Source organism: Oxyura jamaicensis, chromosome 1, assembly GCF_011077185.1.
Source record: "Oxyura jamaicensis isolate SHBP4307 breed ruddy duck chromosome 1, BPBGC_Ojam_1.0, whole genome shotgun sequence".
In the NCBI taxonomy this organism is placed as follows: domain Eukaryota; kingdom Metazoa; phylum Chordata; class Aves; order Anseriformes; family Anatidae; genus Oxyura; species Oxyura jamaicensis.
Genome location: NC_048893.1, coordinates 140,761,642 through 140,774,746, shown reverse-complemented (window position 1 = coordinate 140,774,746; position 13,105 = coordinate 140,761,642). Strand labels below are relative to the sequence as shown.

The 13,105-nt window shown below is 45.3% G+C and overlaps 1 protein-coding gene across 4 annotated transcripts in view; it reads right to left on the bottom strand.

The window, feature by feature from the left end:
* The window catches only part of LIMS1 (LIM zinc finger domain containing 1), a 67,097-nt gene that overhangs the window by 34,327 nt on the left and 19,665 nt on the right, over window positions 1-13,105 (bottom strand). Inside the window, exon 1 of one of the 4 annotated variants that reach the window (XM_035317119.1) lies at window positions 7,641-7,719. The exons of 2 other annotated variants lie outside the window; for them this stretch is intronic. Coding sequence is in view for 1 of the 2 variants with exons in the window: in XM_035317141.1 (XP_035173032.1) it covers window positions 5,623-5,675 (53 nt within the window). In the remaining variant the exon portion in view is untranslated. Of the gene's footprint in view, window positions 1-5,622; window positions 5,723-7,640; window positions 7,720-13,105 lie in introns of those variants that run through there. One more of the 4 variants, XM_035317141.1, reaches the window with a different exon arrangement.

Sequence of the window (13,105 nt, the reverse complement as noted above, 5' to 3'; positions counted from 1 at the left end):
TCTACACCAGCAGAGAGATCACACATATTAAAGGAATACATGAAGTCCAGGCACAAAAATGAATTGTTTGTTAGGGAGCTGCTAGAGATCAAATCCACCTTAATCTAAAGGAGGGCAAGATGGTTATTTTTTAAAACAGATGTGGTAGGCAACTCCACAGCATGCATTTTTAACTGGTTTCTTCAGCAAGCCTTGATAGGGGTCTAAGCTGCTTTAGAAAAGACTTTCTTCTTGGAGAATGTGAAGATAAGCTACAAGCTGTTTGCAAGAAGAAATTCAAGCGGAATTCCTTTTCTGCCCCGTGGGATCCTACACCAATTCTCACGAGAGACAAGGCTTCCGATCTTAACTTACTCAACAGTTAAGTTATGAATATCAAATACACGTTGTAAGGGTGGTTGTCAGAGAGGTGCTGGAGAATGCAAATGACTTTTCTCCACTAACTTGTTGAAAGGTTTCCCAAAAGCAACTCAGATGGAGCTAGCTCGGCCGGAAGAATTTCCCAAGCAAGCGCCTCCTGCTCCCCCCACCTTCTCTTACCTTCCAGCCTCTATCTCCTGTTTATAACTCAGTTTTAAGAGATTACATTCTTACATTCCTCCTGCATAGGATGGGGCTACTTGGATCTTTCACATTCCAGGAGAATTTTTGAGGACCAGCCAAGTTGCCACAGCTCCTCTTGTTACCAGCAACACACAGCCTCCTTTCATGTTCTGCACTTTGAAGATTTATCCTTCGTTTCTGAGCGTGTGCCTCTTCACTCATGCAACCGGCCTTCCTCCCTCCCCCAAAGAAAAAGTTCTGCCTACGTCGCTGCTGCAATCTGGTTGATCAGCACAATACTGTCAATGTTCAATGTTTTGTTAGAGGAAAATACTCATCTGTGTCCAAGTACCAAAAGACAGAACCTAAACTGAAACTATACACAAGTCCTTCATCCATCCCAAGCTATCAGTGATTTTTCTTGTTATGTGTTACAAGGGTCATCCTTGAGTTTTCACTTCAGTCCTACAAGGCATTTATCTTAGTATGTCAAGCCTGCATTTCACTGATATCTCATGGCTGAAAAGTGTTTTGCAACTGTTTTTGCTTGCAAGTGTTTTGAAAAGTCACTCAAAATTCCGAGCAAATGCTATTGCTTTGGGGACTGTGGGTATTCAGCAGAATTCTGCAATTTAAAAATCATTTAAGACAGGCTACGACTCGTTACTTTTCACTGCATTCACAGGGACAATCCATGATGGTAAAACCCATGTTGTGGATTTAAGAATAATAATTTTTGAAAAGTACTTCCAATTCATTGCATTTCCTCATGAGTTATTTGAAGAGTATACACGTTAACTAAAGAGATTAGGAAAGACAAGGCTTTAGCATTCTCATTCCACACAGAGAAGCCTTTATCAGTGTTATTGATCTTCTTTTTTCCACTCCAGTGGCACAGTCTTGTTTTTTTCTTTTTACCTTTGAACAGGTGACCCAACTTCACTTAAGCTTTGTTTGAAGATTTTCAAAGTGATAGAAAAAGCTGTTTACAGGGCAGAACGAAAGGTCAAAAAAAAATAAAAATAAATCCAGAGAGCATCATGAGAAGAGCAAACGGATGCTTGTAGAGCACCCACAGTTAAAAGGTAGCATTAGTGGGGACAGGAGGAAGGGCACATTTTTCCACCTCCATCATTTCTCCATCCCCATTGCTGGCCCTGCTTATCACTGAGATGAGTCTCTCAAAAGGAATGTGTCCAGAGTGTTGGCTTTCAACTAGGCCTGGAAGAAAAACACTACTTAAAGACGAGATTAAAAAGAAATAGTAATAAAATAAAATAAAAACTGCTCTCTCTCCCATGGTTTTCCTTGGAGAGCCTTCCTACCAACACAAGAGGCAGCTTTGCTCACGGTTTGCTGCCCGGTGTTCCTTTGCCCATGGAGAGAACAGTGCCAGTGGCAAAGCTGGAATCAGGCCCCGCTTTGCAAGTCAGCGTGAAGCATCCCTGCAGCAAGCAAAGGAAGATGGAGACAACTCTTCTGGTGGGTCTGTAGAAACCAGCAAATTTTGTGATGTGCCTGCAGCAAGCAAGGTGCTGAATGACACCGTGGTGGTGAGCCCCGGGTGACAAGGAATGCCTTGGGTCACTGCTGGAGCAGATGAAGGTAAAAGGAAAGGAGCAGAGAGAAATCAAGCCACAGATCTGTGCACGTGAGCCTTGAAAAGAAAATTTCAAAGCTTCACAGGAGCCTAAATGGTTGATTCAAGGAGCTAAATAATTAACTAATTACACGTTTCCTTCCTTGTGCCTAATGGGACTCCCACATCTGTTTTGATGTCTCTTGCCCTGCTCCACTTAGCAATCAATCAGTCCCAAAGCATGCATATTTAATCTGTGGATGGCACTACGAGCTGAGGCACTTTATCCACGTATGCTGTAAAGCACTGCTATGGATTTATGTCCAGTGGTCAAGTGCCACTGCCATCATTTGCCAACAGCTGCTGGTTTACCTTAACCTCTTCTACATTGGAGTAACATAAAAAACTACGTGGTGATGTGCAAGCGTGGTGTAAGGGCAAGCGTGGGAAAAACCTTCTCTCCATCTGGATGCGAATCAAGTTCTTTCGGCTGCCTCCTCCGAGCTCTGCACCCCCTGACCTTCTGCCCAAAGAATGCATAACATTCAGCTGCAAAACACTTATTTTTCTCCAGCAAGTGGAAACCTGCTTGAGGATGTGCTTAACAACAACTCCCTCTGCTGGGAAAACGCTGCCTTCTTGCTCAGTGCCAGCATTTCTCTGTCCAGCCGGAGGGATTTGTGTATCAACCCAAATTCACTTTAGTAATTCACACTGGGGCCAAGCTGAGGACAGAAGGGAATGACAGACCAGTGGCTGAAGATGCAGGTTAGTATTATAACCAGAAATGTATGCTGTTAATCAGGCGATCAATGCATGAGTAAGAGTGCAAGGAAAACATGTGACACAGCATGAATCAGTCTTCCCTGCTGTTTGTAAATAAGCCTCTTAAAAAAGAGTCATAAACAAACTGGAAAGCAGTTGAAGGGTTCAGATGGACATAAATACTCATATGGACCCTGAACCCCATGGGATAAACATCTTAAAAAAAGACAAAACCCAAAAAGATAGGGGGGTGAGGGTAACAAAGCCAGTAACTTCAGGATTTTAATCAATTTTAATAGCCTGGGATATGTGGAAAAACACAGGTAAGGCACACAAGCAATTCTGAATCTACATTTCTAGAAAGCGAACCTTCCCTTCAGAAGCATTTTACCATCTCAGTATTAGAAGCCTCTTCCCAAAAGAGATTTTCAAACCTTCTCAGGAGGACAACCTGAGAAGTCTTATTTTTAAACAAGTTGTCTTCCACAGGCACCCTACTACCGTAGATCTATCCAGAATGTCTCATCTACTGTAATGAGATAAAACACCCCTGAAAATGGGGTTAAAGGCCCCTGGAGCCAGCTGGTTCCCCAGGTACACGCTACAAGAGGCCAAGAAAGCCTCAACAACAACAAAAAAGACTACAAAAGTAGAACCATAAAACGGGTGGGAAGTGAAGGAAGCACTCCGTGTTTCAGCACTTTGCTGATGGCTGGTTTTGTGCCCCAAAAGCCAGCGAGCCCCTTGAGGGTCGCACACAGGCCAGCTGCTCCGCTGCAGCAGGACATCTAACGAGACCTGGTTTTGCGGGACAGAGAGGGGGAGATCTCAAAACAGGCCCCAGGCTGACTTTTCCCCTTCGCTGAAAGAATGGGAGCATTAGGATTTCTTCATTTTTTTTTCTCCAAAATACCACCGACGTTAAATAAATGTGAACAAAAAGACAGCTGCCTAAAAACTGCTTCCTCTTTTGATTGCCCAGTAACGAATTCTCCTTGACCCTTTGATTTCCATCTAACAAATAATTTTCAGATGACTAATGCTACATTACAAGCAGAGAAAGACAAAGTTCTCATCAAGATTTCTTAACTTTTACACTGAAGTGAAAGGAAACTGGCCACGGCGGAAGATTGCATGATCCCTTTGAGAAGGACGGACGAGCTCCCGGTGGCCCTCACAACACGCACCTGCCTGAAGACACCACCACCACCACGCGGCACACAACCAGATGACGACCACCAAAGCAACAAGGAGAGGTGAAGATACCTCATGGCTGCGAGCGATGCGGTTTTCAAAGGACAATCCATCCCTGGGCTCCTGAGAGGAACTGGGGTCAGAAGAATGATGAGAAGGTGAAATGTACTGCTGTACAAAGCAGGGCTTGTCGATTTAGCAGCTCAGAGGAAGCTAGGATATTGGTTGTAATCTGTTTGTAACAGCCATTTCACAGAGACAACATATTTCCCGAACAACAAGGCAAGGAGCACGGAGAAACCCTCTAGGCAGCACAGCAGATCAGGCATACCGGGAAGTGGTCTTCTACTCTGGCATTTCCCAGAAAGGCAGAAAGCAGAGGTTCCTTACCAACTATTACTGCAGTAATGAGCCAACCGTGTCACCTTTAAAAGGTCAGAGACAAATAGTATAATGATTTCAGAAGTAAAAAATAATATACTCTTTAAGGCGGAACGTACAACATAGCTTGTGTCTAGAAAAATAAAGTTTAATACTTGTAGAGACTTAAACATAGACAGGTAAGGTGCAATTTTCAGTCACTCAAGAAAATCTTACGTTTTAAGTATGCACATTTTGGTTTCAAGGTTAGTAAAACTTGTAATTGTTATCTATGAAAAAAAAAATCCATACAGGAAAATAAATTCACAGTGTGAAAGAAACAAAACTAATTCATCCCGAAAATTATGGATAATGTAAAATGGAAACACTCACCCTTTAACACTGCAAACATTGCTTTTAGATTCAGCAGAGAAATGATAACAATACAACCTCATACAGATTTTTCTCAACATTTTAAAGCACACGAAAAACATCCTTAGGACTCCTATATTAGAGCAAATGTTTTACACCAAAAAAGCACCAATGCCCCACCTGAGAAGGTTTACTTCACTGGCAAAGTGACTGACTTTTGGACATAAAGAACTTCCTCAAATCGCACCAGAGGGACACAATTTCAGTACCAGGTGGGACAAGTCCGTTCCTTCCACTGAAATTATACTTTCAGGTTCAGCTCGTCTGTGGTGGTCTTTCCAAAACACGTCCTCTTCACCATCCCGATCGGCACTAACAAGTACCCCACCGCTCACTACGGCCAGAGATGTACATCTGCAAACCAACCCTGAATCCTCTTTCTGCGAGCCTGCATGAGGACAAGACCGTTTCCCTAAAAATCTTCCAGATGAGCAACAGCAAAAGGTGTACTGGGAACACCACGACACCTCCGTACATTTCAAGAATGACTAAGGACTCTGTCCAAACCTCTTTTAACAGCGCCACTTGCTTTTAGTAGAAGTGCAACCCAGCAAGCTAAACTATTACTTATCCCCTTCCTAATTTCATTTATCGCCGTTCCCATGCATGGCTCCTGCTCAGAAGAATTTCCCCACAAACAACGGAGAGACCGTATAACGTGTTGCCAAACTTTTGGCTCTAAAGACAGCGTGGCTTGCATTCCAGCAAAAAGCAGAGACAGCCCCAAGTACGAACGGGTGGACACTTACTAACAGGGTGTATCCTCGCCGGCAGCAGGTTCACAATAAGCAGCCTTTCCCATATATAGCGTTACAGTGAATACTCACTGTTTGCACATTTTCCCCGTGGTTATTACTGGTAGTTGTGATAAAGAAAAAAAAAAGTGACTTAGCAAACCACTTCCTTCTTTCACCGTGTAAAAAAAAAACGTGATGCAGCGAAGAGGACAACAAATACATCAAAGTTCACAGTTTAGGCTCCACAAAATCCTTTGCGCAAATTGTCCATCTGAAAACAACCAAGGAGAGAGGAGGAAGCAAATCTCCCTGAAAGAAAGAGTATAGCTTTAATTTTATCACCTGTATTTTTAAAATGATAAAAGTACTAAAGCCTGGAGAGGGAACAGCCAACAGCTGTAGATCCGCATCTTGGGATCATACAGGTATTCTCATCTGACATGTTTCCTGATGCTCCAGGGACTGAAGGTGAATGTGATAACTTTCGTCCCTTCTGTGGTTTACCTTAATTTGTGGCTTTTTATGCTCTCACAGTAGTCCTCAGGTTGATCAGCTCATGCTTAGAGGGCGAACTGTGGCTGATTCCAGCACAGGGTTTCAGAAGCTGCACAGTTGTCTCCAAGGTTCTCCTCACTCAGGAGTCAAAAAGCAAAGGAACAGGCAACAACACTGTGCATAAATCCAGAAATCTCAAGGAATATGAGTCACAGGTCCCCAGCAAGGAGGAGCAACACCTGAGGTCGCAGGTGAGCACTAAACAGCAGCACAGAGGCACCCTACATAACAAACACCTCTACCAATGTCAAAGGGAAGAAGACCTTCTCTCCCCTCTCTCCCACCTGCTTCGAAATGAGACAAAATGAGATGGCAAAAACTGCGTACGGGGAAGGTTCACAAGGCCATAGCCTCCACAGGGGACACGCGGGACATGCATTTGGGCAGAGCTTCCCCCAGGCTTGACTCGCATAGCAGTATGGCTCCAGGACACACGCAGGAGATCTACCGAGCAGCATTTTCCACTGCATGCTCTGAAAGAAGTGACTTGTGGCCTGCTTACAGAGAACTACGAAGATGCAGTTTTCATATATTATGCAATCTCTTAAGGTAGCTTTCTTCCATTTAACAGTCGATAAGACACAGAACAAGTCAAACTGTTTCTAAAGGTTTCATATTTTCTAACCACAAGTATCGAACCCTCATCGCGCTATTCAACCACACACTGACAATAGGCGTTGCAAAATATTCTTGTAGACTTTATAAAGGAATCCAAGAGATTTGCTGTTCTTTTCTTGATCACTCAGAAAGGTATTTATCAATTTGTCTTTTTATGGACAAGACCGCCAACATTCCTGTCCTTTTCAGATTAGTGCTTGTTTTACAAAACAGAAGTTAAAAACAAACACATCATGGGAAAACATGACTACTTGCCCTTGGTTCTCCAAAGCAGTGAAACTGAGCAGGGCCAGTCTTTGATTTACAGTGGCATTTAATGGAGAAACTGATGTGCTGCTCTGGGACACAACATTTGTGCTGGGATTTGGCAGTGGCCCTGAAGGTAGTGCAGAAATCAGATCTATTTGGATATTTAAAACTGTACTTAGTATACTGTAGTGTATTTATCTGCAATATTCAATGCATCTTTGTGGTCTGTTGCACAATACCTTGCCCTTTAGGGCCTTCTTGCAAAATTTTTGTCAGAAATTGCATTTATCTCACTAAACTTTCTTGAACATTTTGATTGTATGCACCAAATAATACTATTCCATACCAACAGATACTAAATTTGCTTTTTCTTCTCCACTATGCTTCTCCACGCTGTCCTTCTTGCTATTTCTGTCTTTAGGCCACTTAACCTTATCAGTAACCCTTTTCTCTGGACAAATTAACAATGTAAGTTATCTTTCCAAGCTGCTGTTTCCTATAACACCGCATAGTGCTTCCTCACTTGAACGTCTTATCGCTTCCTGTGAAGTCCCGCAAGCACAGAAACAGCAGCGAAGTCGTATTAAATTTATCACCAGACAGTTTACCAACCTAGGAGAAAGAATGCACCGCAGCTTTGTCTCTCAAAAGCAGCATGGCAAATGTCAAGGTAAGTGCAGTTTGTTCCTGAGGATAAAAAAAATCACAATAAAGCTGTTGCCGTGTGGAATGAGAGGCCACTTGCTATTCCAGTGTGTATTATTTCATATACTGCTCGTATGCCAGCAGGCCCACTTTCAAAGGAAGCCAAGGACAGTTGGTTGATTCATGGTGACTGTAAAAGCCGCATGACTGCATGGAAAATGCCAATAAGCATCTGCTAAAAGGGAACTAGGAAAACACGCGTTAACTTTTAAATTAACACTTTTTTAAAAAAAACAAGCCTGAGTCACTTATTAAGGAATTTGGGCTGGGTAAACACGATTTTTCAGTTTTGTTTACTTCAGAGTAAGTGGTCCTATTGTATAACCAAGCAAAAGCACTGTGCTAAAAGGAAACTTGCAAATGATGTTACAGCAGAGAGCGGGACAAGGCCAGCCCTTGCTAATGTGCACTGCCCTGTCACTGCGGTCTCCGCTTGCACAGACCAGGAATATAATGGGGAAGTGCAGCACGGAGCTACCCCAACCACCCCAGACAACCTCGTGAGGTCGTGGCACTGAGCTTCCAGCACCAGCAGAAGAGGGGGTGGCAGCCCCCAAGGGAGAGGAGAGGGGCCGAGCATGGGTAAGGCCTCGAATTAGGCCGGTGTTGTAAAGCAAAGGTTGCCTATGAGAGGGAACTGCTTCAGTCCCACGTTTCCCACAGGATTTCCTTTTGCTCTTTGAACCAAAGCAGCAGCAGGTCCCCACGGCTGCTCCAGGATGCTCTGCAGCTCCAGGACAGGTCTGCGCCCACCTTCCGGCTTTGGGCAGTTTGGGCAGCTCCCCACCAGGAGCTCTCGGAGGTGCTGGCATTGCCAGGGGCTGGTGGAGAAGGCAGACAGTCGCACCCTGCAGCTGCCTGTCCTGCCACCCCGAGAGGTCACCGCTCACCGAGCAAAGCAGAAGGAAGCATGTACTCACGTCTCAGCTGTTCCAGTCTGCGGAGGGTGTAGACATGAGATGACTGGGCTGATCTAGGAGCTTGCCACCACCGAAAGGGCAAAGTCTGGTTCCTTTTCTTAGGTTCCCCTGCTCTTCCTCCCGCAACCACAACGCTCCTTCCTCACCTCCAACCCCAGCTGCAGGGAGCAGTGCCCTCCTTCAGGCCATCTCTTGCTCTCACCAGAGCTCTCTCCGAGCTGATGCAACCCACCAGAAGATGACTTTTTTTGGGGGGGGGAGGGGTTAGTGAATTCAGCTGGTACAGAGCAAGGGACATATGCCACTCTGGGCACAAGGGACAGAAGAGGGAGCAGGCCAGAAGCACCTCTCCATTTCAGCTAAAGTGGGAAGTCCCCTCAGCTGGGGTGGTGGCAGGGGGTGACCCCTCCTGGGACGATAAGCCACAGCCATAGGAATCCTGTAACCAAGGGGAATTTTGTAAAAACAGTTGCATCTTTTTCAGGACCTTCTGATCCCAGCCCTCTCAAGGTTTGCAGTCGTCTTTCCCCATTAATCAGTGACGCGCTTCCCCTTGCCATTAGAAGATGTCTTTCAGGCATTTCGGAAGTCATCTGAACGTGAGCTGCACACCTCCCCCTGCCAACACGAGGCAGCTGAAACCCGGGGCTCACGACAAGTCACAGAGCTGTCCCTGCACCCGCTGCGGTGACGAGATCTGCCACAGAGCTGAACCACAGCTCGTCACCTCCCTCGCCTGCTTCGCACCAAACCCACCCAGCGCTTCCTGACAGCTTTGGCTTTGTCCAAACTGGTCCCTGCCCAGCAGCTTTAAGGCATCTCTCCTGAGGTGGAGGGGTGACCCCATGCCTGCACCCTGCAGAACTCCCCGCAGATGGAGCTGGAGAGCTGCGCACCGCTGCGGGCTGCACTCCTCTTCCTCCTCTTCCTTCTCCTCCTCTTCCTCCCCAGCCCTGCCCTGCTTGCTGCTCTCCCATCACATCATGATGCCGAGCAGGTATTTGGTGTTGGGAGCTGTCAAAAGCTTCCTCTTCTCTAATGTGAACAGGAAGGAATAACAGGAGAGAAGCTGGACCTTTCCACCAGCGTACTCCTGGAAGATGTGAAAGCGGCATTTCTCCTGTTGAGCAGGGCAGTGAAACCACAGAATTTGCCCCAGAGCTAATGAACACTACTCACCAGTTTTGAATCCCTGAAGGCATTTATGTTCACCTAGCTGCCTACTTTGAACCTGCCCGTGGTCCTGCTTACTGTAATAATTCCACTTACAGTGCCCAGGGCTGCATCAACCAGACCCTAAAGAGCCAGGATCCACATGGCCATGAGGGAAGAGATCATCACCGATGTTCTTACCTCCTGCCTCCTCTGCAGTACTGGGGGAAGACCAACAGCGGGGCTACAGCTGCCTGGCGTGCACCTCCCCACCTGGCTGCACCGTCTCCTTTCTGGTGGATGGACACACAGGAGGAGGAAATGCTGTTTGGTGAGAAGAGTGACTCTTACTCGCGGGTAGGGCTATCGCGTTCCTCCTAATTCGCTCACGGAGACTGCAGACACATGAACTCACAACCAAAATAGCTCTGCCGTGCGGGGAAGCAACCCTATCCCTGGGTTTCAGTAAAGCAGAGTGCACCAACTAGCGGGTGCTGCGCTCTCTGCGGTCTTTTCTGAGTGCTTTTTAGGCTTTAACAAGGCCTCTCTGTTGTCCTCCTCTGGCAGGACTGCTCTCAGGCTGTCTCAGTAATGAATGCACAGCCCTTTCAAACAAATCTAGGTCGATCACTCTTTGTTTTTTACACACAACATTTCCAAAAGACGATCTGCTTTTCAGTGCAAGTACATCATAATGCTAGGTCCCTTCAATCCTCCAGATCCCTTTTTAGCATGCCACGGCCATTTGAATTCTCTTTCCCGAGTGCTTCACTTAGCACTTCTCTTTGTGACACTTCAACCTCTTCGTTGGGGACCTCTCCAGCCTGCCACGACCACTCTGAATGCCTCTCCTGTGCCTCCCGGGTCAAGGGCACCTGCAGACCTCACAAGCTGTGTCCCGGTTGCTTATTGAGTTATTGACGGCCAGTGGGAAAGGAGGAACTCCTGCAAGGTCCTGTTGGGTAGGGTCTGCTGGTGGCTCTGTGTCATGACAAGAATTCCTGGCCAAATGCTATTATTTTTTCTAGCATATGTACGACTTCCTTCTGGCAACTTCACCTCGATGATCAGTTCCAAAATGAAAAGAGCTTTCCTACAAAACAGCCTGCAGCGGTGAGGCTGAGCCCGGAGTCCAAACCGACACATCTCGAAGGGGAAGATGAAGGAAGGTGAGGTGGTAGCAGTGGAACTCCTGCAAACGGCACAGGACGGTGACAAAGCAGGGGCAGGAGAGGATGGGTAGATAGAAGAAGCAGGACAAGCCGCAAGGCTTGTGCTCCAACAAAGCTAACCACGATGGCTCTGCAATATTTTTCTCTTGCCTGCTGGTAGAATTTTGTGCGAGTCAGCATCAGCAGGTACACCTCATTCATTCCCTCCCCTCTACTCCCCTATACAAGGTCATCTGTCGGAGCTGGAATACTGAGTGCTTTGAATTCATCTGTTCTTAGAGATGCACACTTCTTTTTAAATACTGTACTATTCTCTTAGTATTTATATACTGAGCATTACCCATAGCCATACATTGCTAGGGATCAAAGTTAGGCTTACTGGTCTTAAATCCTCCAGCAGCCTATTTTTGCCACCTTTTTCAAATATAAATCGTGCATTCACTCTTCTGCTAGCCCTCTGGGGCCTTTTATACGGGCTCTCAAAAAGCATCACTAACAAGCATTGCAGTGGTCTCTGTACTACTGCCAGCACCACAGGCACATGATTAAGGTAAAATATTACAGAAATTGTATCTCACTGTCTGACATTAATGTTGAGAAAAGCATTCTTCCTGAACATTATTGCTGCACATTGCTGTTATCTTTAAGGATTAAACAGTAACAGTGACAGCCAGGGGAAAATAAACAAAATTCAATGCAAAAGGAAAGGCTATGATGGTGGAATGGTATGGAAAGAGCAGAAGATAAATCCCTTTTAGGAACTTATTTACACATTTCATACTGATCCTAGCTGCACTCACTGCCAGCTGTGTGAAGCTGGAAGCAAGCTGCACAACTAGCCTCATGCTGTGAAACTGAAGCCCATGATGGAGAATGTCATGAATGGGCTCCCCCTCCCCATCGAGACCTGGAAGAGAAAATGAGATAGTGCTGAATCCACAGCTCTTACAGAGCATCCAGCGGTCATACCCGGGCTGACACTATCAGTAACCACTTTCCTCCCAAGCTCTCTGGCCCCAGAGCTTGGAAGTTTCTTACCAGGCACTGCAAGAGCTGTGCCATTATACTTTTGCAACAAGGACAGCAGCTTGGCTGGTAAAGCCTGAGCATGGACACTACCAGGTGACAATTATTATTTATGTGAATCTCACTGCATCTAACAGGTTTCTTGCTGAAGCAGCAGCCAAGACAACATCTCTCTGGACCTAACTACCCAGCCTGGGCTGCACTACAGAACATAAAAGAGAGCTAGGGCATGAACGCCTACCTGGCAAAACAGCAACAAGCCAGAAAAATTACTGACTGCAAAGCCTGGATTTCTTTCAAGAAGGATTTGCTCGATGCCTAGATTAAGAAACTGCACAGAATTATGGTGTAATTCAGATATCTGTGGCAATCCTACTTGCAGATGTGAACTCCTCAGTTACTGATTGACTGTACCATAAAAATTCATTAAAAAGGTTTACATTTAAAGAGACTAGAGGAATAAATTTAGGCAGCAGAAATGGGAAAAACAAGTTATTACATATCAGACCAGTGAAGATGAACTCAGCTTAATTGTTTGCAGGGGAAAATACAGTGAGTCACTCTTTAAAATTTCAAGCGTTCCCAACACAACCTCTGACAAGACTGTAAAGTACTTTAAAGATTCAGAAAGGGACTGTAGGCTCTCTGATTCAGATGACCTATCTACAAGTAAGTCTTTTGACTACTGAACATCATTGACATTATCAGCTGGGTTTTGATTTTTGAATAAATCTGTGTCAACATCAAACTTCCTTTAAGCTTTTTGTTACATACTGTTTAGAATATTTGCATACTAGCAACATAAATCATTACCATGTGTGTAACAAAAGATTTCTTTGCTTATCCTTCTACCTAACCCACCACGTTGCTTTCCCCTCTTGCCCTTTTCCCATCCTATTGAGGGCAGTTGGAAGGTGCAGGATTACATACCATAACAACGAGGCAGGACTGTGTGTTGAATGTTTAAACTGGTAAGAAGCAAAAGGGTATACTTCAGAAGACAAAACAGAAAAAAGAATCCGTAATCATTCACCATTAAAGTCTTATGTTGGACTTTAGAAGCACAAAGCTTTGGTGTAATTACTACCAGAAAATGCT